This window comes from Malania oleifera, chromosome 12, assembly GCF_029873635.1.
Source record: "Malania oleifera isolate guangnan ecotype guangnan chromosome 12, ASM2987363v1, whole genome shotgun sequence".
Classification (NCBI taxonomy): Eukaryota; Viridiplantae; Streptophyta; class Magnoliopsida; order Santalales; family Ximeniaceae; genus Malania; species Malania oleifera.
In genome coordinates, this window is record NC_080428.1 from 40028667 (window position 1) to 40056335 (window position 27669).

The window sequence follows — 27669 nt, forward strand, 5'->3', positions numbered from 1 at the left end:
TACCTTTGAGATGCGCATAACTACGGTGCATTGATTTCCATGTTTACAAATGTTGCGCTAAACAATGCCAACGCTTTCTTATCAAATCCTAACATTCTTAAATTTCAAATGCTGACGCTCTTAAATGACAGTAGTTAGTTTTTAGTGGAATGTAATAGAATGGAAATAATTTAGGATGAAAAATTATGACAAGAACATAAAATTATCAAAACTTAATTTATTTTATTTCATAACCATTCCATTTGAATTCCTGTGCACCAAACAAATTTTGTTCTGACCGCCTGACCAATCCCGTATCAACTTTTGGAGATCACAAGAATCTCCAGAACCCATCTTAAGGATGACCGACCGATAAGTTCAGCTGTTGTCAGTGCAGCCTACGCTGATTTCAAACCAAATTTATGTAAAATATAAAACATAAAACATGTTAAAAAACAAATTCTAATAAATAAATAAATACACACGCACACACCCTATTTCCAAACCTAGTTCCATCTTTGATTTGGTCCAGTTTTTCAGTCAAAACCAAAGCAAACCATTATTGCGTCCTATAAAACCAAATCAAAAATTTCAATCCAACTTCTTGAACCAAGGTGCATAAACCTACATATATTAATAGAGAAGTTACACATTTAAAGAGTGCCACCAGACGATCCAATTCATAATTTCCCCGGAAAGATAACCCTCATGTTCTGTATCTAATATCCAAAATCAACTTTACTCCTCTATAACAAAACACGCCAATGGAACAACAGCCCAAATAGCAGCATCAATCATAAAAGTGAAACGAAATTATGCCAAAGTTTTGGCTATTGCACTGAGGAAAAAGGAAAACAAACAGTTCTCTGCTCTTTTTCTGGTGGAGTGCAAGAATCATTTCAGAAGGGACCTGGTTAGATGTTCACGAGCAGTTGCCAATGCTTGACTTATCGTCTACAAACAAAAAATATACAGAAAAGCAGACTCGCCATTATTAGAAGCTGCAATGATTTGTTTTTATCATGTTTTGACTGTAGTTTTACATTAATTTCATAGTTTTTTTCTTTTTTTCTCTTTTGTTAGGGGGAGAAAAAAATCAGTTATGATACCTGCTCAGACAAGGGTGCCCCAGCATCAATACTATGGCTGGCAACCTTCCCCGCAATGACATTTGCATCAGTTTCAAGAATAATTCTGTCGAAGACAAGAAAATGTTAATCTGCCCAAAATAAAATTTATTAAAGGGCAAATGCCCGAGAGAGAGAGAGAGAGAGAGGCAAATGCATTTTCATGGTACAATCTGTCCACAACTCAAACTAGAGTCCTATGCAGAATCATACCCATACAACCACCGAAAAACAATGCCCTACACATCTATTTTGGTTTACAGCCTCAAATGAAAATATACATACATACATACATATATATATCTTCAGAGCATATTGATGAATGGTTTTTCCTGTGCATCAGATGTAAAAAACTACAGAGAATTTTTTTTTTTTTTTTTTATTAAAGCATTAAAGTAGAATTCCATCCATTAGTTTATAAACTACATGGAAGATATTGGTCCATCTCAAAGACTCTACTCTCCAAAAAGGGGTTCTTCAGAAACATTATTTTTGTTGAATACAGATCTCTTACAAGCATGTTTGTTCAACATCTTAAGTTCAAAATATGCCCAGGATCTGCTCCACAAAAAATGAGGTGTCATGTACAAAGATGATAAGTTTCATCTCTGAATCATTTCTACTGATTTTGAGCCTGCTCAAGATACCCATCTCAATAACAGTAAGGACCTCCATAACCACTAACCAGTATGAAATGCAGAGACGAGAGAGGATCCCTTGTCTCAAACCTTGCCATAAGGGTGGAGGAAGCCACTTGGACAGCCATTGATAAAGAAAGGAGAGGAAGCCACTTGGACAGCCATTGATAAAGAAAGGAGATTGTCGTCGTGGTGATGCATTGATCCATCCATAGCTCAAACCTTTCACGTATTTTGTATTACTTCTACATATCCTAAAATATCTAGATTCTAAAACTCTCTCATCATAATTCTGATTTAGTTATAGTCCACCCCTAATTTCATCAATCAAGAGAATATCATCTGCAAACAATAAACAACATGCAACATCGGACCTCATTTTGGATATACCTAGTAATTCCTCTTCTTTTTCCTCAACTTTTTTGTAGATCTTTATTAGATAAATATAGCTTCCATAGTTGATCTCTCACATGAAGGAAATTGATTTTCTCAAAGCCTCATTTCTAACCTTAATATTTGTTCATTACCATGCCACGAAGTTTTATTGTTTTTCCAAATAACAAAATTTGATAAAAACTAAATAAAATATGCAGTGTAACGTAACAATAACGGGTGTAACAAAAAGCGGGAGTAGCGGATGTTACATAATAGGAAGCGAGTGTAACGGCCATGAATCGCACAACCTTGTGCGTATTACCGTACTTAAATGTTTTAAGCTTTTAGCCCTTCGTAGAAAGAGTTTTTGTATTTTGAATCCTTTAGTTCGAGTAACTAAGTTATCTAGTAAGGGCAATAAGTTTACATTTGTTCTAAACCGCCATTGATAGAAAATTTACGTGCGCGCGTATTTATACTTCTCATTGTCTTATAAGTGATAAATTCTTATGTGTGCTAAATTAATTAATAAAAAAAAAATACATTATACACTCCATTAATCTATTAGACACATAAGACATACAAATAATACAAATATAAAATAGCTAGAAAAGAAAGAAGGTTGAAGTTGAAAAATATAGAACATAAATGTCACATTACTAATATAATAAAAATAGAATATTTTCCAAACAAGTTAGTATTTTCAAATTGTTAATTAATGCATCTCTTGTGAGTATTTAAAGAAATAGTAAATTTTGTATCATTGTCATCCTCATTATAATCTTTTCCACCTCTCACCACATGGTACATTGAGAATGATTTATGAAAGAGGGGGGAAAAAGTGAGAAGAAAAAGTAGAAAATAAAATAATTTTTTTTCCGTAACAATCCTGTAGCTGTTACATAACAGTCATAGTGGCCTTTACAAAACGGTTGTGGTCCATAACGGCCGCTACAGCCGTGATTTTTCTTTCAGCCGATTTCGAGGTGTGTAACGGCATCGGTAACCCCAAAAACCGTTACGTAACGGAATTACGTAACGGTCGCGGCCATTAATTAAAACTATGGTCCAAGCTTTGAATATCCTTGCACTTCTCTCTAGCCATAGCATCAAAAAATTGCAAGCACTGCAATTCCATTAAACCTTCCCTCTTGTACTCTTCCCAAAACCCCAAAGAAAAGAGCATTTCAAAGCTGTCTCGCCAGCCACAATAAAGATAAAGGTGCACATTAGTCTCATTGAACTCACAAAATAACACACGTTTATCTGGCCGAGGAGCTTAAAGGATCTCCTTACCTATAATAAGTCATCAGTATTAATCTTGTTGGGAGTTAGGGTCCAAATGAAAGCTCGGACCTTAAACTGAACTTTTGCCTCCCAAACGACATGAAATAAAGGAAATGGACTAAGGATTGCAGGTTTCAAAAGACAAGTAAAACAAGATTTAGAACAAAAGGAACCAGAAGAATCCCCTAACCAGACCCAAGCATCACCTCTAGTATGCAGAATGAAATAATCTAATACAGTCAGAAAAACGTCAACCTCTTTATCATTGAGACTCCAAAAGATATTGAAATCCCAAAAAAGAAAGCCCCAAAGCGAAGTAGGTGCACTATGAACAGTGCATAATCTAAATACACAGGACACCAACTCCTGGAAAACCTCTCCCACCCAAATGCCCTCCCAAAACCAAATTCTACTTCCGTTACCCACCTTGAGGACAGAGCAAACACAGCTGGGAAACAAACTTCCAAGGACTCGCATGAAAAGCATTGCCACTCCCTCTAGTATTCGGCCAATTCTGATGAATTCCATACTTTTAATAACCTGATGCCATAGGGAATTAACCTCTAGGGAAAACCTCCACAACCCATTTTCCTATCAAAGAGATGTTTTAAAATAAAATATTTCCAAGCCCCAAACCCTTCCCCCCTTGCATTTATTTTCCTAATCACATCCCAATGATAAGGAATGACTTCTTCTCCTTCAATAGATTTCAGGGGGGGGGGGGGGGTGGAGACCATTTATTTTTGACATGATGTGTGGATTTATCCAGAGGCACACTCTGTGTCTCATTTCCAGCCATATACAACATAGCTGGTGATAGAGATGCTTGCATTAGTCAGCACCTTCAAACATCATTACAGGGGTTCTTCTGGAATATCTCTTTTCATAGAAATGTGGAAGATCAGGAACTTCACCAGCTCACTGATTTCTACTGTCATCTTTACAAAATCTAGCATCAAAATACTCATGACCTCCCTGTTTGGTCCTTGGACAAGAAAGGGGTCTTCACTGCCAGATCCTTTTACAAGAAACCTTCTATCCGGGAATTAATCATCATCCACTCCCCTTGGTCTCAATTATGGAAGACATCTGCCCAAAGTAAGGTTGCTTTTTTTACCTAGGAAGCAGCTCATGATAAGATAGTGACCCTGGACAACTTGCAGAGAAGGGGGCTCTCCATTGCCAACAGATGCGCCCTTTGCATGGTTGAGGCTGAATCAGTTCACCATACCCTTCTCCACTGCCACTGGACTAGAGATCTTTGAAATGTGGCTTTGTCTCTTATTGGACAAAGTTGGGTTACTGCTAGATTTGTGGGATGGAAACTCTGGGCCTGGAGAGGGATCTGGGCAACAAAGGAAAAGAGGAAGGCTTTGTCTCTCATTCCTCTCACAATTTTCTGGTGTGCTTGGAAAGAGAGCAGTTGGGTTTCTAAAAATTCAATCTCAAAGCTTCAATTCAGCAAAGAGCAGTGGTATAATGTGGTTACTGGTTAGCATAGTGGACTTGTTGCAAATGAGTTTAATGTAATTTTTTATTTTTGTGATACCCTACAAGGTGATTGATTTCTTGTACTATGGCTTGGCATCCCCTTGATGCCTTTTTAATGCATACTTTTTTTACCGAACAACAACAAAACCAAGTCTTGAGTCCCACTAGGTGGGGTCAGCTACATGAATCTTTTTCCGCCAATTTACATGATCACGGAAAATTTCTTTTGATAATTCAAGGTTATTAAATCCTTACTATCTCATTCCAAATTATTTTAGATTTAACTCTATCCCTTCTGCTACCCCTCATAATAACTAACTCACTCTTCCTCACTTACGCATTATATGGCCTACGTTGCAAGTATCCAAACCATCTGAGTCACCCCTCCCTTATCTTATCTTCTATAGAAGCTACGTCTAACTCACCGAGAATATGTTCATTTCTTAATTTATCTTTCAATATTATACCACTCATCCATCTACACATTCTTGTTTTGGCAACTTTTACTTTTTGGATATGTCATTTCTTAGTCACCCAACATTCTGATCCATATAGCATAGTTGATCTTATAGTCATCCTATAAAAATTCTTTATGAATTTTAAAGGTATTCTATGATCACAAAGCACACTTGAAGCACTTCTTCATTTTACCCAATCTGCTTTAACTTTATGCATTACATCCTCTTCAAATTCTCCTTCAGCTTGCATAATAGATCCAAGGTATCAAAATCTACCTATGATATTTATTTCTTCATCATCAAGTTTAACTTTGTCTCTAATATTCCTCCTACTAGTACTCAAGTTACATTTCATATATTTTGTCTTGTTTCTACTCATCCTAAAGCCTCTAGATTCTAAAACTTCTCTCCATAATCCTAACTTAGCATCTACGCCACCCGTAATTTCATCAATCAATACAATATCATCTGCACGCAACATATACCATGGAGCCTCATTTTGGATACTCCTAGTCAATTGGTCCATCACTAAAGCAAAAGATAAGGACACAAAGTAGATCTTTGATGTACAACTATTGGGGATTGAAAATTCTCCAATCTCTCCACTTATGGTCCTTACACTAGTCATTACTCCATCGCACATATCCTTAATGACATCAGTACGTCTACTACATACACCTTTTTTTTTTCTAAAACCCACCACAAAACTTCCCTACATACCATATCATACGCTATCTCTAAGTTAATAAATACATCTCTTTTCTTTCCTCTAAAATTCTCCATTAATCTTCGTAAAATACATATAGCTTTTGTAGTAGATCTCCCATGCATAAAACTAAATTGATTTTCTGATACCTTCGTTTCTAGCCTTAATCTTTGTTCAACTACCCTTTCCCTCGGTTTTATTGTATGACTCATAAGTTTAATTTCACGATAGTTATTACAATTTTGAATATCTCCTTTATTTGTATATTAGGTATTAAAGTGTTTTTCCTCAATTCATCTAGCATTTTCTTAGTTTTTATAATTGTCTTAAATAAATTAGTCAACCATATAATTTCATTATCACCTAGGCATTTCCAAACTTCAATTGGGATGTTATCCGACCCAATAGCTTTTCCATTTTTCATCTTTTTTAGTGCAAACTTAACTTCGTAAAAAAATCTTGCAAATAAATATCATATTTTTAGTCTTTTCCTCATTTGTCAATTCTAAGTTTAAGTCTTCTATTTGGTTTTCATTAAATAGCTTACTAAAATAACTTCGTCATCTTTCTTTTATGCCTTCTCCCTTAACCAAGACAATATCATCCCCACTTTTTATACATTTTACATTACCTTAAGTCCTTACTTTTCCTTTCTTTAGCCTTAGCAAGTTTAAATATATCTTTTTTCACTTCTTTTGTATCTAATCTATCATACAAATTATTAAATGATCATGTTTAGCTTCACTAACGACCTTTTTTGCACATTTTCTCTCCTCTTTATACTTTTCAAAGTTATCCATGTTTCAACATTTTTGTCATGTTTTATACCAAATTCTTTTTGCCTTTACGGCTTTTTGGGGCATCTTGATCCCACCACCAACTTTCTTTGCTATTCGAGAATCTTCTTCTTGATTCACCTAAAATCTCAATAGAGCTAGCTATCCTTCACCAAAGAATGTTTGTGTCTATACCATCCTCTATAGTCCACTCACCATCTTTGGTTGTTTTATCTTTAAAATTTATTATATTTTCTCCCTTTAGGTTCCACCATTTAGTTCTCTTACACTAATTTATTTTATCTTTTCTCCTCCATTTTTTTAACACACCCATTTTACTGGAAAAAAAAATGATCACTCTCATTCTCCCTGGATCCAAACCACAAAAAGTCTCTCATCATCCTCCCCAAAACCCTTGCCACACTCAGCCACTCGGTGGACTCTAACAAAGGATAAAAAAACAAAAAAAAATGGGGATGTTAGAAAGGGAAACATGATGAGTAATACGACCCTCTAATGATAAGTATGCCTGCTCCCATCCTTCCAATCTCTTACCCGCTCTCTCGACCACTAGACACCAAAAAAGCAGCAGAAATAAGGTGGATTGACCCCTAAAAGAAGACCTAGGTATGATAAAAACCAGCCAAAGAAGCACAAACAGCCATAAGTTTTATCGTATGACCTACAATTTTGTGATATAGGTATCAAAGCTTTTACTCCATACCATTTTACTTACAAGTTTCCTCTCCCCTGTTCCAAACTCCCATCCCTTCTAATTTTTTTTCTTTTTTTATGATGGACAGTGTGTTTTACTTCTATCTGCTCTCTTTATCTTCTTTCACTTTCCCTTTTTCAATTTTTACATTAACACAAACTTCCCCTTGTTTTATTAGCCGAATGACAAATTTAGCAGGAAATCTTTGGAATATAATTTTAGCAATAAAGTTTCAGAGTTAAAATTTCAGTTTCATCAATAACTACCAATTACAGGTGTAATTGAATTTTCCAGGGCTCCAAGTATTCCTGAACTTCACGCTCCACTGTTAAGGAAAAAGAAGATATAGATCCTCTAAATTCCTCATTTTTATTACATGCTTGCAAATAATCCACACAACCACTTGAGTAATAATCGTTGGTAGGAGTGTCAACAGCATGAATATGATGAAATCAACTACAAAAGGCATTCAAAATCTTTTGGAAAAATAGTCCCTTTGGTGAGAGACACAAAGATTTCAAACCAGAGAGAGAGGGCTCTCCACAAACAATTAGGTGGAAAATACATGGAAGATCGAATCCAACAATTAAAAACTATGTGCAAGAAAACATTTCAAAACCATCTAGGCTCCAAACCCTAGAACCCTCCTAACTAAGGCAAAAAGCTTTTAACCCATCAAGCAACAAAGAAAGCTTAGCCACCTCAAAGTTGTAAACAAAATCTTAGGCTCTCCATTAACAGCAACATAAAAAGAAGCACAAGATAAACAACCTCCTAATCCAACTTATTAAAGGGAGATTTTAGTAAATAACCAAAAATATAACACTTCGGCTAAGGGTCAGGTTGATAATTTTTCTTACATCTCCCCCTATGGGAGCCCAAGTATCATATACAACCCCAAAATAAAGGGCCTTGAACACTAGAAGAAAGGCACCTACACCTAAGTAGATTAAGTGAATATCAAAAATTGTGGCATTATAAACCCTTTGTAACCAAACACATTATCCAAGAAACTCCAACTGATTTGATTATGCATTTTTTCAAGGTCTAGTTTCAAAATCACCCCCTTACCCTTTCTCCTACCCACATCCCCTACCACCCCATTGACCATCTATCTGTCATCCAAAATCTGCCAATACTGGTAAAAGCTCTCTATGAAGAAGAGATATTACCACTTAAGAACACACTCAAACCTATCAGCAAGAACTTTAATAAGAGACCTCTTGTGAAGATTCTTACCACTAAGTCATTGACAACCTGCAGAAAAGGGGGATGCCCTTGTTAATAGGTGCTTCTTGTGTTTGGATAATGCTGAATCTGTTGATCACATCCACTTGCACTGCCACTCAATCAGGAACATTTGGAACTTGGCCTCTTCTCTGACCAGGCAGCAGTGGGTTACCACCAAAACAGTTGAAGAAGAGTTATGAGCCTGGAAAGGTGTCCGATCTAGCAAGGGGAGGAGGATAGCTTTGTCCCTCATTTCCCTTGCCATATTTCATTTGTATGAAAGGAGAGAAACACAAGAGCTTTTGAAGGATCGACTACACCCATAAATGTTAGTAAAGACTGTTAGTTTGCTACTGTAACAAACTGGCATACTGCGCTGTTTTTGTTTTGACACTTGTGTAATTCTTGACTTTACCATGCAGGGTGGATGATTTCATAGTGTTGTAAGTACTTGGGCAGCATCCCCTTGATGCCCTTTAGTGAATTTTCTTTGCTGTCAAAAATAACCTTACACAGACTAGTTACAAAGTTAATAGGCTTACAATCCTTAACAAGAGCGACTCTTCATAGGCAGCAAAGTAGGAAAGTCCAATTAATGCTCGTGCCAATAACCCCTTCGCATAAAACTCCTGCAAAATCTTTAATAACCCAATTAACTACACCCCAACAATCCTTTAAAACAAGTATATCAAAACAAACCAAACTGGAGGCTTTGGCTCTCTTCCATCCTAAACGCCACAATATTTTGACCTCATCCTCAAAAGGCCCCTGAAACCCCTCAATTCATAGGCCTACAACTATTGTCCTCTGAATAAAGAGTTTTTAGATAATCGGTAATCTTCTCAACCCAACTATCAAATTAGAGTTTCAAATAACTATACCTTCACTAATCTCCAACTCCTCGACAATGTTTTCCTTCTCTTCCCTTTAGCAATCCTATAAAGAATCTAGGATTGCAGACCCCTTCCTTAACCCACTTGAACCTAGTTTTTGGCTGCCAACACATATCCTCCTTAAAAAGTATATCAACTAGCCCATTCTTAAAAGAGACATGTCTCGCAGCCTCAACCTATAACACCGCCTTAAAATCTTCCCCTCTTATCCAAGCCCTCAATCTCCTAGAAAATGCTAGCCTTCTTAGATAAAACCAAAATTTTCTAAATTCCATCTTTCAGAACCTATTTTAAGATGCTTCAATCTCTTCATGAATTTAAATGTTCCCACTCATTACAGAAAATCTCCCTTAGGACTAGACCAAATGCCAGAAGGAATGGGAGGGATTTTGAAGAAATTGAATTGTCTATTATGAAAATTCATAGATAGGAGGATAACTTGTTTTCTTCTTTTGGTTTATAGGAGACAGTTTTATAAAATGATTGGGCTGTGCCTGATTTTATCATTGTTTGTCCTGTAAGTGATCCGACGTACCTGGATTGGCACAGCCTTGGAATCTTTTAATGATCTCATCACAGTACTCATCAAAAAATATTATATTAGTTTAACTAATATAAAATAAATTTTATTTAATTAATAAAAAAAATTATTAAATCGTTACGATTAACTCTCATGTTTAACAAAAAGGATAAAAAGGCACAAGGCGATAGTCTCCAGGAAAGGAATAATAATTCAGCATTTAGACCAAAGTAACATATGCATTGATTGTTGGAAATATTGGAGAAGTTCAAAAACTTCTAAGTGTCCTTTTATTTTCACAGGTTTCCCATTACTATAAAAGGTGTCTATTTCAATTAGGTATCTTCTGATGATATCCTTTCATAAAAAAGTCTCCATATGTATATTTGTGGAAATAGTGTTTGTCTATTGAATACATACAACAACAACAATTTCAGTACAAAAAGATACATTACTTACCCGCCATCAACAATTTCATCAAGGCATAATAGGATAAGATCCAAGTTCTCTAGTGCTTCCTTCCTGTCCACATTGCTTCTGAAGCCAAGGCAAATAGACAAAATATCATAAATTTGAAGAAACATTGTATGGGTACCACCAAGCTAAGAAAATAATAAAAATACCTAAGGAGAAGGCCGACTGCATCAAAAAATCCTTGAAGAACTGTGGCTAAGATAATTTCATTTTCATCATCTCCCCCAGTAACAAAAAAGTGAAGATCCTGAACGAACTTGTAAACAACAACGTAGTTCTCAAACATCGCTATCTCCGCTATAGAACATGTCAAAACAGAAAAGACTCTGGTGAAGCTAGTGTATGAAATTTAAACCAATATGATGATTTATTTAGCCTTTAAAAATGGAAAAACAACACAATCATCTAAGGTCCATTTGGTTACGGATCCAAAAATGAGTTTTCGCACTTTTTTGTTTTTTGAAAATGAAAACAAGGGATTATCATGTATTTTTTACCCTCCAAAACATGCTTGTTCAACTGCTTTCAATATTGTTCCAAAAATTAAAAAAAACGGATGAACTTAGTTTGTTTAAGGAATTTCAAAAATATTTTTTTTGTAATAATTTTTAATTACCAATTAATAAATAACAACTTATTACTATGCCAGTAGCAAGATTACAATAGGGCTTGAGTGGAACAGAATAAAACTTGAAATAAAGGGTTGCTGGAGGATAAATTGCAGCAGCAGGGTTGCGCACAGGTGTGGAAGGAAGAATGCCTATCTATATGTGTACACTGAGGAAAACAGATCTAGCTACTGAAATAGATCTGGAACAGATCTGTGATCTGTAAAAGCATAAACATAAATCTAGATCTATGTACTCCATATAAATCCTAAAAATCGAATAATGGATAACAGATCTAGATCATCATTTTCCTCCAATTTTGTACTGAAGAATTGAACAAGTTCATCCAAATAATACAAATCAAAAAACAAAGAACAAAGAAGAAATGGAAAAAGAAAAACTAGATCTCTGTCAGTGCTAGCTAGCAATCTTTCAATGTTAACGAGGGACGTCTTCCTCTTCCACAGGAGCATCAGTTCTGAACATGAGTGCCAATGCTGAGAGCAAGTGAAGAAGAGAGAGACTGTCAAGGTACAAATCATTTGAGAGAATATACCCTGTTTCTTTTCTTTTCTTTTTTTCTTCTTTTGGGGGGGAGGTGGGAGAGGGGGAGAGAGAGAGAGAGATTGTGATATCCAGATGGGAATAGGAGAAAACATCTTTTATTTGTATCCTAAAACCCATATTTTTTAGAGGTGTTTAAATCCATATTTTTTTGTGCCCTTCTTTTCAGATACAGAAAACTGTATCCAAAACCTTAACCAAACAAGCCCCTAAATACCTGAGAATTTAATGAACAAGGGAAATCCTGGACTCCGTAAGAAATTCAAATAAAAAACTTGCAGGTTAACGCTATTCTAAATTCTGAAAACTTGTGGAGCATATGCAACTCGGAAATGACATCTCTTAGCATTTTCATCCATTACCATATTGTGACAGACCAAATGGGGCCATTCTTTCAATTACATAGTATCCATTAATCTCATGCTAGGGACCAAAAGATTCATAGTGAACTTCAACGAGAGCTTCTCTTAAGCAATAATGCATTTCCCTTCCAACCTTCCAATATTTTTCTGTTGGAGCTTCCCTCATTCCTTTCATCAAGCATAATGATGTAAATTGGTTATACATTATCTTATGTAAGTTGCGTCTGCAGACAAAATGATTGTTACTAGCAACAACCTAATAGACATGGTATACATTCTAAGGCCCACTATTATCCCTAGATAAACCAATGACAACCAGCAGTAATTGGCTAAAGTGCAACACACACAAGATACACATATACCAAACAAAGCATTATTTGCAGGAACCTAAATCGACACAGATTAGTGACTAACGAAGATCTGGAAAATCAGAAAAGGAGCTACCTTCTGTACGGGCGTTTGTCTTTTGAGTCTTGGTGAATACAGTTTTCTCGAAAGCTTCCTTGGCACTATTTGTGGGCCAGTCATCTGAATAATATTTAACAGCTACACGTTTCCCTTCAGAATCCATGAGAAGGATGTTTTTTATGGACGGACATGACTCCTACAAAACAAAACAAAAAAAAATATTAGAGTCATAAATTTGGAACTGAAAATATCTCTACTATTAGTTAAGGGAGGCGATTTTCAATTATCATTCCATACAAAACTTTCAACGTGCAAGTCATATTTTAATTTCAATATTTTTAAACCATGGATACATAAGTAATTTTCGATAAAATGATTTCAATTTAAATTTTTTTGAAGATTAAATTTTAAATTTCAAAAATTTACTCACAACTGCCACAGTATCTCCTAAAAAAAAATCAAATTTGGGGGGTTTGCCACAGTAAGTACAATAAATGAAGGTGCAAAATGAAAATACATAAGTAAACGAAGGTACGATGTAAAATAGGTTATTAAAAGACAACAAAAACAAAAGTGTTCATGTCTTCTACATATTTCACTTCTTCATTAATTAATTTATACACACTTAGTATAAATCCTACTTATTACGTTTCCCATACTTGTCTTTGCTTTGTCTCTCACATACAAACTCCTCTTTGCTTCTTACATAATCAAATGGCTTGCTGGCTTTAGATTTTGCTTGCAAATTATATTTGAGCACATACCTTGTATTTAAATGGGTATTTTGAAATCTCCATAGTTCAAACCATAATTGAACGATATTTTGAGGATCCAAAGGGGTGAGGGGAAATTAAGTTGAGCTAGTTTTTATGAAACTATAGCACTTGTTATGTGACTCAAAACTAAAGCACCAAGTCTAAGAGTTCAAGATACATTAAAAGTAAGATAAAGACACTCTTAGACTTGGTGCTTTAGTTTTGAGTCACATAACAAGTGCTATAGTTTCATAAAAACTAGCTTAACTTGATATTGATAGAGGTGGAATGGTCAGGTCATGGTATATCTTGCTTATGTGGTTAGTTTTCCTTTTATACCAATATATGTATGAGTTAAATAGTTCATGGCAGTATTTATTAGAAATTCCAATTATCAACATGGATGATCCATATTTTTTGGAATTACAATGTATTTTACTATTTTACTTGTTTAACATATATGCAAGTCATTAGGAATCAATTTTTCAAATTTTGCAACAAATCTTACAATTTGATTTGATTCTCTATTCTCAATACATGAAATTCAGATTTCGAATCACGATTCGAATCTTACAACTATGGATACCACCCAGTTAAAATGATTTAGAAGAGTAATAGACGGAAATAAAAATTTAGAACTGCCCCAGAAAATCACAATTGGATCAAGTACATTAGACTAAATTTGACCAAACACCCCCGCCCCCCAGCCATCAACACAACTCTGTTACAGACAGTTATTCAGACAATTCAAAGCAACAAAACAATTTTAATACGTAAAAGATTTACGTCGTATAGTTCCCTACCGCACCGTTTTCTTTGTAAGAGATTTTTCGTTAAAAATGGACGACTAAAAGAATTTCGGTATATAGAAGTTTCAATGTTCGCAACACGAGAAAAACAATTACCAAACAAGCTGAGCTCCTTCGATCTCTGAGATGATAAAAAGAAAATAATATCTGTTTGACGACCTAGAAAATCCCTAAGGAAGTTACCCAGAAAACGCCCTAAAAACCATAAATAAATAAATAAATAAACTGAAGAAAGGAGAAAGAGAGCTACTTGAGGGGCCAAGATGGCCATTTGCGGCGGCCGGCCGAGACTAGGCTTCGTGTTTGAACAGTTGTCGGCGCCGGCTGCCCTGTGACGGTAGATCAGGCGTTAGGATTTCCAAAGGACATCACTAAGACAGGAACCTCATGCGTACCTTTGTTTTGACATCGTAGTGACCAGTTTAACCGGTCAGAGCCGGTTCTAGCGGTCACTCTCCGCGCCGTCTTGACTTGACACCCGGGCGGAGTTGGGTGATCCGAGTTGGCGATCCACCGCCCCGACAAGATGATCTTGGTTCGCGCTCTTGTTTGTTTTGGTGTTAGAATGAGGTATGGTGTTAGAATATGACCCTGATGTAATTTCACAGTTCTCATAAATAAAGCTTTCTTACAAAATATAAATACTTTATATTTTTATAAAAAATTTATTTTATAGTTTGAATTGCTTCTACTACTTTAGCCTATTGAACTTTGAGTAGGATTAAAGATACTAACATTTCTAAGATTTGTCAAAAAAGCACTAGTATTTATATAATAACCGAACACTAAAATTCTTTTGCCATATTAGATAACTTGAAAACAAGCAACATTTCTAGCGTTCATGCTAATTATTACTACATCTATTTTATTTTCATCATATATTCATTCCTAAGGAACATTAGAAACATCAATTGAAAGAATTACTCATTTATACATATGAATTTTTTGTTGTTTCGTTCACCGGGTACGCACAGCAAAAGCACACAATCATACATGAATTAATCAACAACAACCAATGCAATCACTCGATGATGAAATATACTCAAGAAACAAGCAAGCAATAATAAGAAGAATCAAAAACACAACTAGAATGCTCAAGATTTACGTGGTTCGGCAATAGTCTACGTCCATGGGAATAGCACTTCAATTTTCACTATGAACAATGTCAAAGTTCCAATCTTTGGGTTACAATATTATTTAAGTATGAACCCAATGCGTACAAAAGTGTTCTAGTATATCTAAACAACATCTGTAGCAATCATGCGAAGGAAAATCCTCCGATTAGCCTAATCTACAAGCCCCTAGTTTGAATTTACGTAATCTGCGTCAACTAAAACCGTTGACGGTTTAGCCAAACCGTTGACGATTTGGTGTTGAGAAAAAAACACCTTTTGCATTCTATTTGAAACCGTCGAGGGTTAGGGCCCAATCCATCAACGGTTTGCGCTCTGACCTATAGACTCCTATCATGCAATTGTCCCTCGCTTCACGTAACTCTCTCCGGTACATATGATCCGCTGTGAATATGAGTCACATCCCCAACAATCTCCACCTTGGCAAATATTCACCACCTTGGAAATCTAAAAGCATAACCGCTGCTCCACCTAGGCCTATAGATTGGATTCGTCTCCCTTCTAGCACTTGGAGACGTTGATCAAGTCTAAGCAATGCTTGAACTTGTCCGTCATGACCGGCTACGTGAGCATATTAGCTGCATTATTAGATGTATGGACCTTCTCAATAATAAGTTCCCTTGAAGCAATCAGTTCCCTAACCCTATGATACCGCACATCAATGTGCTTCGTCCTCGCATGGTACACCTGATTCTTCGCCAAGTAGATGGCACTCTGACTATCACACTGCATGCGAACTCCACCTTGCTAGACACTCAGCTCTCTGACGAACTTCGTAAGCCACAACGCTTCCTTGGCAGCCTCAACCACTGTCATGTACTCTGACTCAGTAATAGACAACCCCACAAGTGACTACACCATATACCTCCAACAAATGGATCCTCCCACATGGATAAATACGTATCCTACATTAGACCTCCTGCCATCTAGATCTCTTGCGTAGTCAGCATCCACATACCTTACTACCGATGGATCACTTTTTTGTGCACTAAACTCTATCTCATATTCGATCATACCCCTCAAGTAGCTGAGAATCCACTTCACAGCATCACAGTGCTGTCGACCTGGATTCGAAAAGAACTTGCTCACCACGCTAACAGCATGTGTCAGGTCCGGCCTCGTACATACCATGGCATACATCAGACACCTCACTAGGCTAGCATAAGTGACCCTCAACATATCCTGGACCTCATTGTCCATCCTTGGGCATTGGGCGGTAGACAACCTAAAATGACTCGCCAAAGGCGTGCTTACTGACTTACCATTAGCCATGCTAAACCTCTCCAGCACCTTCTCCACACAATCGCTCTGAGATAACCATAGTCTCCCAATAGCTTTGTCCCTGCGAATCTCCATGTCAAGTATTCTCTTAGTTGCACCCAAGTCTTTCATGTCGAACTCCTTTCCCAACAGAATCTTCAACCAATTTACCTCAGTCATGTCTTTAGCAGCAATCGACATATCGTCAATGTATAGCAACAGAAAAATAAGAGACTCGTCCACAAGTTTCCTCATATAGACGCAGCAATCGTACTCACATCTCCTGCAACCAATATGGGTCATATAGGTGTCAAACATCTTATACCACTACCGCGGAGACTACTTTAGCCCGTACAATAACTTCTTCAGTTTGTAGACTAAGGGCTCCTGTCCGGGTTGGCTAAACCCTTCTAACTATGTCATGTAAATTAACTCCTCTAGGTCACCATGGAGGAACGTTGTCTTTACGTCCATCTGCTCTAGATGCAGATCATGTTGCACCACTAGTCCCAACGACCACAGGGAAGAAGATTTCATCATAATCTACTCCCTTCCTTTGCGAGTACCCCTTCGCTACCAAGCAAGTCTTGTATTTCTCTCTTTCCCTTTCTAAAACTGCTTCCTTTTTCCTATATATCCACTTGCATCCAATTGCTCGCTTCCTAGCTAGACACTCCACCAAGTCTCACATCTAGTTCTTATGTAATGACTTCATCTCCTTCACCATGATGCCTATCCAGTTACCCTTCTCCTGACTATGCATCGCCTTCTGATAGGTAGTAAGATTCCCGTTGCTAGTGATAAGCACATAAGACACTAGATTGTCAAAACCACATCTTAGGGGTGGCCTAACGACGGTGCAGGGTCTGTCTACAACGATGGTCCCATGCAGCTGCTGGTTATCCGAGCTAGAACTCCCTTTGTCATCTTTACCTTGAGTTTCTGACTCCACCTACACCGCTGGCTTATCTCTCAGACTAGGACTCATTGGATGTCTACCTTGAGTTCCTAACTCCCCCTAAATTGCACGCTCATTGCTGCTGCAATTTTCTAGCTCCTATTTCTTTGTTTCTTCCTGAGTATGCCGCAGTATAATTTTCTTATCGAAAACTACATCACTACTGATCACCACCTTGTTTGTCACTGGATCTCACAGCTTGAACCCTTTCATGCCTTTTTGATATCCTAGAAAGATGCATCGTCTAGACTTCTTCTCAAGCTTAGATCTCTCCTCATCAGGAATGTGTGCATAGGCCGAACACTCAAATACTCTGAGTCCACAGTAGTCTACCTTTTCTCCTGTCCAACACTCCTTGGCAACTTTCCCATTATGTGATACCCTAGGTGATCTGTTTACCAAGAAATATGTCATATTAACTGCCTCAACCCAAAAATTTATGGTGAGCCTAGCCTACAACCTGATGCACCAAGCCCTGCCTGCAACCTGAGGCACCAAGCCCTTTTAGCTAGGGTTCGATTCATCATCTCCGTCACAGGATTTGTTGTTATGACTAGTGTACGGTAAAATGCCTTTTTATGCCTTGCTGCTCGCAGAACTCTCTAAATCCCTAGTTTGTGTACTCAGTCCCATTATTAGTCCTCAAGAATTTGATATTTCTCTCAGTCTTGTTTTCCATTTCAACTTTCCACACTTTGAACATGGCAAACGTTTCCAACTTATGACACATGAAGTAAACTCAAACCTTTCATGAGTAGTCATCGATAAAACTCACGAAATACACATGTCCCCCACATGATGCCACTCTCACCAATCCCCAAACGCTAGAATGAATGTAGTCCAGTAGTCCCTCCGTCTTGTGCGTGGCTGTCATAAACTGGACCCGGTTCTGCTTCCCAAGCACGCAATACTTTTAGAACTCCATCTTGCATGATTTTACCCCCTTTAAAAGATCTCTCTTGTGAAGTTCTTGCATCTCACACTCTCCTATATGCCCTAGACACATATGCTACAGAAAAGTACTGTCAGACTCAGACTCTACGGCTGCAACTCGACCTACAACCGTGGTACCCAGTAATGTGTAAATATTACCCGACACTCTCCTCCCCTTCATCACGGTCAAAACTCCTTTGCTCCCCTTCATTCCCCCACCTTTGAACTTGTAACTAAAATCATTACAGTCCAAGGTATCTAACAAAATTAGATACTTCCTCAACTTTTGTATATGCCTCACATCACACAACGTCCGCACTACACCGTCGTACATCCTGATTCTTATATTCCTCATCCCGATCACTTTGCACGCAGCATCGTTCCCCATCAGAACAGAACCAAAACTGACAAGTATGTACATAGTGAACCAGTCCTTATTGGGCGTCATATGATACGAACATGCAGAATCCAAAATCCAAGAATTTGTGAACTCATCCGACCCCGATGAAACCGAGAGCATATCACCATCACCGCTCCCAAAGTCTCCCTCTTTAACTACATTTTCCATCTTTGATGAACCTTCCTTGTTTTCAGAAACTCCCTTCCTCCTTTCCGGACACTCGGGTTTTATGTGCCCTCTTTTGCCACACTTAAAACACTGCACATCCTTCTTCTTCCCGGACTTGGATCGAGCTCTATGGCTGCTTAATCCATAGTACATCCCAATAGGAAGCATCTATGCATGGAGCATACAAAAAATGCTAGATGGAACAACATTTTTTTTTTTCGGTTGAAAATGCTACTTTGTGTAGCATCTTTTGATGGCCACGTCGTCCATGCTTCTCTTTTGCATTAGCATGCAAAAAACGCTATTTCATCCAACATTTTTTTTTTAGCAAAAAATGTTATTTGGTATAATGTCTTTTAATGACTATGTGACACCCGTGCTTTTATGCTCAGATTAAAAAATGTTGGATGATCCAGCGTCTTTTGTTTTAAAAACACTGAATGGAGAAACATCAATTTGGGAAATAATATGTCATCTGAACTATTTTTAAATAATTTTAATTAAAATAATATTAAAATTGGAAAAAACTCCTTCTCTTTTTTAAATAAATGATAAATGACTTGAGACTCTTGAGTGAAGTTTGAATGCGTACGTGATGTTTTGATAAGCCATTCGAGACCCTCCATCTGTCTCTTTGATCCCATTCTTGTCCCCGTCCATCTCTCTCCCGACCCTAGCCCACTCCACAACACAATCATCTGAGCTTTGAAATTTGATACATCCTAGCTCAATTCCATATTTCCATCATCGTCTCTCTCCTCATTAGATTATCACTTCTCTAAAAGTTTAAGCTATGCACACGCATGCTTGTGTACATTATTCATTATTGGAAATTATTGTACTTGTAGTCTTGTATAAAAATCTAAAAGTAGCTTGCTTTTATTTGCTAAATGCATAGGATATTCTGGGAGTGATTCACAAGGCTCGTGTGAAGTGGCTGTCATGATGCCTATTAGAGAGCTCGGTGCAAATATTCTCAATGTCTAGGCAAATCAGGCAGTCTGCTATAACACAATTAATACTTGTGATTCACCATTGGTTATGTGTTAAGATTTTGTACAATTTTACCAGTTTTGTTAGTTTTTACCAGGCCATAAATTGTTGTTTCCCTGTTACTCGTGCACTCAACTAGTGATTGGTTCCAATTTATTTCTAACTATAGCTGACACATTCCAAAAGAAGCCTGTATTTTTCCCTTGAATGAGCAATGGAATTTTGTTAAAGACAAGAGGGTTTAGTGTTTGGTAGAAATATCCAGGAAATAATTCCAGCATTCTTCCATTTTTTTTACCTAAAATTTTTTTCTTTTCATCCTTGTTTTGGGAACTTGCCAAGAGGCAGAAATTACATTGTTTCAAAGCATAGATTTCGGGTCTTGAATTTGACTTTTTATGGTTTTGATAGAAACTCAATATAATTTTATTCTATGATTTGTCTAAATCCCAAACTTTAAGGTCCGAAATCTGTATTCCTAAACGTAAGGCATATGTTTTCTCGAGGAATGCTTGCATCCTGGTTTCTAATGGGAAAGTCCTTTATGCTATGCATAGAAACAATTGTTTTTTACAATGTTTATTCCATTGCTTTAGGGATCCATCTTAGCCTTCCACCTTGACAAGAATCCACTTTGGATTTGTTTTATTTTGAAATTTTAAGAATTTTTGTTAGTGTAACGACCTGCTACCTATTTAGCATTTCTTTTATTTTTTTTTGTATATTATAAATATCATCCCAGACCAAAAAAAGCACTGAGGAATCTCTGTACATCATACACAACTAAGCAGCGGTGCACAACACTGGGGTCTGCTGTATATACAATACCAGAAAACTATAATGTTCTAAAATATAATTCCAATACAAAATACCCAGTGACAACATCCCAAAACCTGAAATCTACCCCAAATCACAAGCATAAAAAAACACATCTACCCTTCCAGCGAGGCAGCCCAAAACAATCTCTAACCGCGAGCCTGATCTGCTCGCCTAGCAGGTTCTCCTGAAAAATAGTAAGTCACTGGAATGAGACAACGCTCAGTAAGTGAAAATATATTATTACTAGTGTGTGGCGGCTAAGTTAATCATTTAAATTACTGAAATAATACTGATACTGTAATCTAGGAAAACTAATAAACTGTACATAATATATATCATGTAATCTTTAAAATACAACTGTGTATCTGAGTTTGCTATCTGAACATACTGCTAATATAATAATATATACTGCTGCTGTGTGATATATTTGTATATAGGAACTTCTGCTATACCCTGCTATCTGTGTATCATGATATAACCCCTTATGATAGGGTTGTGCGGCCCGTAGGCTGGACTTACTTTAGTTGGCCTACCAGGTAAGTCAATCTATATATGTACATCCGCTAGTCTAGCCCACTACAATCTCTCCGGGCAATCTCCAAACTCTAACATCGTCTAACCGGCCACCTCAACCCAGCTCGCTGAGGAGACTGCAATCTCTCCTAGCTCGGCTAGACGGAAACCACATACTGGCTGAGTAATGTAGTTGCACTCTATTCTGTAAATAGCAATGGTACCGTGCTCTGCTGTATATTTATTTGTCTGTAATTTCCATAGGGTTCTGATATCATGTAATACTGTATTCATATATAAATATATATAAATATCTTACTGCTTCTAACATGATTTCAAAAACAACCATAACACTATAAATCTAGGCTGTAATATCTAAGATATCTGACTGAAATATATAAATAATATATGTCTGTATCATCTATGATTTCTGTCTATACTATCTGTAATATTTGTATACTCTATCTGTAATATCTATAAAATTTGTCTGTAATATCTGTAAAATTTGTCTGAGTGTTATGGTTTAGAAATCATGTTATTCTGAGAAATACTATAAGTCTCATTCATTGCTAATAATCTAAAATATCTAAATATATGTAATGCTGTAAAATCTACATACTATACTGTAATAAACTCATGTCACACATTTGAGTAAACACAATCTCATGCTCAATTTCTCTAATTTTGTTATAAAGATAATATTCATAATTCTCTAGAAAAATAATCTGATTTGCATGCTTGTAAATACACATTCATAATATTCTATATACATATTAAAAATCGCTAGGATAGCATATTTCCCTTACCTAATCTCTGAAAAACCTCTATTGAATTTTGGCCCTATACCCGCAGGGTTCTCAGCTCAACATCCTGAAAACAGCATCACCTAGAACAAAATATTAATATTTTTTCTGCATATAACATTTCTTATAACTGTAGGGAAAGCAAATCCTAAATAAATTGCCTTACCCTAAAATTGGGATGAATTCCAAACCAACTTCTCCAACGATCAGTTTCGGCAGACTTGTAGAGAACTTCACCAGGAGCGTCGTGGTGACCTTAGATCTTCAATCCGGCGAGAAATGGACTCGGGATCGAAGAGAGAAGGAGAGGAAGACGTTTTAGAGAGAGAAAGAGAGTTTCTCGCGAGATTTCCTGTTGAAAAATTTGAGTTTCAACTATTTATAGGGCTGGTTTCGTTGAAGAGACACGTCATCTCGCCGATGAGTCTTGTAGAAAGTTTGTCGACGAACTTGCACCCTCGTCGACGAGTTTCAGTCTACCTTAAACCCTCTTTCGGTATCTTCTCGTCGACGAGATCCTGAAGAACCCTCGTCGACGAAACCCTTGTGTTCGTCAATGAGGCTTGGAAGAATTTCTTGGGTATTACAATTAGTGCATTGTAATATATGTTCAACCAGGTAAGACCGTTGAGGCACGGAGATTTTCAAAAGGTAATGACTCTTATCAGACTAACCATACTGAAAAGCAAGTGGAAAAAGCTTGAACAATGGAACAAAGAGGTTGGGTCTGGTTAAACTCTTTTAGAAAGGTATTATATATGATCTTATGTGATTTGAAGAAAATTCTCTTGGCAAGTGAAAAGAAACAAAGCTATATAAAACAAGGCTATATGCTGACTCGACCTGTGAAGAGGGAAAAGAGAGGGGGAAAACAAATAAATGATGTGAATTACATAGATTGTACTTAATCATATTCTGTAAATTTCACTATGTAAAGATGGGCTGGGAATATTTTTTGTAGGCTGTAGCATGTGGGAGAGCATTGTGGATGCATTTCTGATCTAATTATGCCCCATTCTTAACTGAAATTAATGTCCTATTTGATCTTGTTTGATGGTAGTTGTTGTACATTGCTGGGATGATTGGATTAGAGTTGAATAAACTTGACATTAGAAAATGAGATTAGGAGTACTATGAATGCCTTTTGTCACCGAAACTCTTTGGGATCACAACACCCCCCATTTTTAACCATGTTGAAAAAGGAGAGAACATGAGGGAAGCATAATCAACTGGCTTGTATTTCTTCTTCAAATAGAAATGTCATTCAACAGTTAAAAATGAAAGACATTTAAGAGACTCGTCTCTTGTTTGCCCAAAAAATAGCATTTTTGTACTCGAAAATGATTCCAGAGACCTGATGAGTTGAAAGAAAACTAATGCTCTCAGCCTATGTGAGAATAGAAAGATAAACAAATTATAACATACCATTCTCTATAACAGACTACCAAGGGAAATGAAAGCTTTTGGGATTTCTAAAGGAAATAACACAGTAGAGGATCTCAATTCCCATTCTTGGGTGTTTTTTTTTTTACTCAATTAATGCTTTTCGAAGAGTTCTTAAAGAGGATCTTAGTTTCCGTTCTTGGGTGTTCTTTTTTCACTCAATTAATGTTCTTCAGAGAGTTCTCAAATACATGCATAGGAAATGCTCAAATAAACATTGAAGTTTCTAACTACCTACCTTAAGCATTGAAAGACGTTTAAATTTGGCATGGAAGCTGAAGAGGCAATGCATGGGAGCATGCTTATCTTGAACAATTTTTGTTTGAAGAAAGAAATTTTCATTTCCAAAGAAACTTGTTGAGCTTGAAGTCAACTGGCATCTAAATATCAACGAAATTACAGCTATCTATTCTGGTCAAATCAATTAAAATAATCATCTTAAGTTAATAAGATTATTCAAATTTTAATTAAAGTTTAATATAACACAATGGCACAATCAATTTCAAAATCATATTTATCTTTGAGCTTGGATAATTAAAAAATCATTGAAAATCATATTTTTCAAGAATATATGCGTTAACATGGAAGGACGTCATTAAGTTTAAAATTTGAACCTATAGAAACTAAATGCATCTACAAGTAGGTATGATATGTCTATCTTAGGACATGTAACAAATGCACAAACTATGTATGTTGAAAACATTATGCATTTTCAAGAAGGTATGACCGTATGATGCATCTCTAGGATATAGAAAAATGCAGAGTGTCTTTTGGAATCATTATGCGTTTATAGGCAGGTCTGTTGATAAGTGTATATCAAACTAACTCTCTGCACCTATTAAGTTGCTATGCATTTAATGCTAGTCTATTAAATGCATTTTATATGATTAGTATTACTCAAAACAAATGATTATTTTTCATCTTTAGTGTTTTGAAAATCATCAAATCCACTTTTATATATATATATATATATATATATATCTTTTAATTTCCTCTATATGTGCATAGAGGTGTGATCGAATGGCTAAGGAAGGAGGGATCAAACTATTGGGAGCTAAAATAGGTGCAACATAAGGAGCACGGTTTTCCTCCAAAGGAAGAATAGATTATTCGATTTGAGCAACAACAAAGATAGTCTTGGAAGTTGTGTTATGATAATCCTTCTTTTTCCATCCAGATTCAGTTTTGATAAAAATGCGTTGAGATCCACGGTGAAGCATTCTACACATGAAATTAGATATTTTCAGAACAAGCTCATCATCCAAGTCTTGATCTTAAAAATTTTGGAAAGAAAATGACCATATGGAAGAGCTAGCTACTTGAGTTGTGATTGAAATCAAGTGGGTAAATTTTGGAAATTGTCTATGGATGCATTTTGAAGTTCTTGAATTAAAGGAATCTTAGGGTCTGTTTGGCATCGTTGTTGTTTTTGGTTTTCTGTTTTTGCTTCTGCATAGTGAAAAAATAGATTATAAAAATGTGTTTGTTTATGTTATTAGTTTTTTGTTTATGCTACTAATTTTCAACTGTTTGCTAAAAAATTGAAAACCAAATTTTATAGTTTTCAGTTGTTTTGACAACCTGTTGTTATAGATTTTAATATCCAAAAATAGTTTTTTTAATTAAATTATTCATTTTATACACTTTTAAACTAAAATCAAAATTAAATGATCATATGAATTTAGATATAATCAAAAAATAAATATACATAAATTTCAAAAAATAGTAATAAATCCAATTACAAAATAGTTTTACTATTTTTCAATTCTCATGTTCAATAATATTTTTATTGTAAAGTAAAATTTAAAAACAGAACAATTAAAGTAAAACAATTATAAAAAAATTTATTTTTATTGTAGAAGTTTTTTTAACGTGTGTTATTTGTAATTTTATTATTTTAATCATATTTTTATTATATTATTTGTTTAAAGATAAAACTAAGAATTTTTTAATTAAGTTTTTAATTTGCATTAGTTTTATAAATGTTAATCAAACAGATTGTTAGTTTCTAATTTTTTGTTTCTATTTCTAGTTTTAAATTTTTGTTTATGGTTTCCTTTATCTAATTTTTGACAGTAATATCAATGACCCCATAGAAAATTTATCATATATGATGATAGGGTAAGAAATTGTTAAACCAATAATCCACTACAAATGTGAGGTTTTAATGGTTCATTTCTTTCACTTTTGAGTATTGGCAGACAACAATAAACTAAGTTTATGCGTCGAAAGACAATCATGTGAAGTCACAAACTCTATGGGCCAATAGTTGATTGGAAATTTCTTAAAAAGCAATGAGAGTTACTCACTTATAAAGTATTAATATGCCAAGAATCTATTACACAAGGAACATTAATAATTGTCATACCTCAATCCCACACTAGAAATCTTTCCGACTAGGATTTATGATACAATCTTAGGGAGTATGGAATTCATAAAAAATAATGGGAAGCACCATTTTGATTAAAGACCTAAATCAAAATGAAAATGGATAATCTAAATCTCATTGTTCGGTAGTCCAGAGTGCGAAAAATTTAACCCACGTTCCAAAATGTTGGACACCAATTAATTGACTTGATTCACTTTGAAGGATTAGTCTAAAAAAAAAAAAAATGAAGTTCTTTTGAGCTTCAAAAAGATAAACTATGTTGTGCATAGTCACGTCTTAAGCCCCTACCTAAAGAGGCCTAAGGAGAAAAGAATCACGCTTTACTGAGTGAGAAGGTGAGGACCCATAAGTTAGAGGCTAGTTTAGCATCTTATGTCTAGTGAGCTCCAAAGGCAACTAGAGAATATGAAGAGCTTGTGTGATATGATCACATAACTAAGAAAACTATAAGGTTATTCCACTAGGTTAGCTAGGTTTGATGTTGCCAAGGATTTTTTTATGGCTAGAATGGTAGAAGGATCACCAATTCGGGAGCTTAAAATAAAAATGACCGACCAAGTTTTGTAGTTTGAGAAACAATGTGTCATCATAGATGTTGGACCTAGAGGCTAACTTCGCTCAGCATGCATTCCCTAACTCATTCATTCTCACATTTCATCATAAACTATCGAACAAAATGGAGCCATGTATTTTTGAACTAGTCAGAGCATCCTACATAAAGAAAAAGGATTTATTCATTCACATTGCATGGTTATTTGTCCCAAAAGAGAAGATAAATGCAAAGTAAAGGGGCAAAAGCTATAAAGGCCAAAAAAAAAAAAAAATCTCTAACAATGACTAGGAATCCATTGACAAAGGAAAGTGTTTATAATAGTAGAGATTGTTGTGAAAATTCGCAAGTGCACGAAATCGTAACAAGTAATATAGGGATAAAGAAGGATGTCGAACCCACGAGGATTATTTACCTATTAAGTATTGAAATTGTTCTAATTCTAAATTATTGGAAAGTCAAGAAAAGTGGTGGATTATTGTTCACCACACCAACAATCACTTGGATTAGATACCGATTGTTGCAACAAACAATCAGCCCTCTGAAACCAATCGTCAGTGTCAAGTGAGTGTAGTAGAAGACCTCACAAACTCTCACAAACAATCAATGGAAGAAGCAAGCAAGCACTCGATGATGAACTATACGAACCTAGCAATCACTCAACAATGAGAATCAATGAAAGCAACAATCAAAACAAAAGAATTTACGAGGTTCGGAAATTTATGTGATTAACAATGGATTAGAGAGAAAATTTGGTCTAATCAAAGTTGCTAATATGAGTTATGAAGAGGGTATTTATAGATTTTCAAGAAATCTGACCATTGAGGGACACGCTTGTCATTTTGAAAATATTTAAGTGAAAAATTAATAACAATTAGCGGTTAAAAATTAAGCCAACCTAAGAGGTTCAGTCGACCAAGGACAAGGTTCAGTCGACCACTTTTATAAGTTTGGTCGAACGAGGTAAATTTGAACTATAGGTTTGGTCGACCATATTAGGGTGTTTCAGAACCCTTCGTGGGTTTAGTCGACCAGGGCAAAGGTTGGTTGACCATTCATATAGATTCGGTCGACCAAGGCCAATTTGAACTACAAGGTTTGGTCAACCAAGTAGTTGGGTGTCAGAGGTTGA

The 27669-nt window shown here is 35.9% G+C and overlaps 1 protein-coding gene across 2 annotated transcripts; it reads right to left on the reverse strand.

The window, feature by feature from the left end:
* Window positions 1–583: 583 nt before the first annotated feature.
* On the reverse strand, window positions 584–14790 carry LOC131145187 (coatomer subunit zeta-1-like). 2 transcript variants are annotated; one of them, XM_058094316.1, is made up of 7 exons: window positions 14571–14790; window positions 14426–14504; window positions 12648–12807; window positions 10819–10966; window positions 10655–10729; window positions 1089–1173; window positions 584–933 (listed from the first exon to the last, which is right to left on the reverse strand). In XM_058094316.1, exons 1-7 carry the CDS (start codon window positions 14582–14584, stop codon window positions 874–876), a joined length of 621 nt encoding a protein of 206 aa, XP_057950299.1. In that variant the 5' UTR covers window positions 14585–14790; the 3' UTR covers window positions 584–873. The 2 variants fall into 2 exon arrangements, with proteins under 2 accessions (XP_057950299.1, XP_057950298.1); XM_058094315.1 differs by having other exon boundaries at window positions 10655–10732; window positions 14571–14788.
* Between the last annotated feature and the right edge of the window lie 12879 nt (window positions 14791–27669).

What these genes read in the sequence shown, in the direction of transcription:
- LOC131145187 (XM_058094315.1), bottom strand. An exon ending in TGGCCATCTTGGCCCCTCAA is followed by an intron (nt 12,808 to 14,425) that starts GTAGCTCTCTTT and finishes TTTGTTTTGTAG; the next exon opens with GAGTCATGTCCGTCCATAAA. An exon ending in GCAGTCGGCCTTCTCCTTAG is followed by an intron (nt 10,733 to 10,818) that starts GTATTTTTATTA and finishes CCTTGGCTTCAG; the next exon opens with AAGCAATGTGGACAGGAAGG.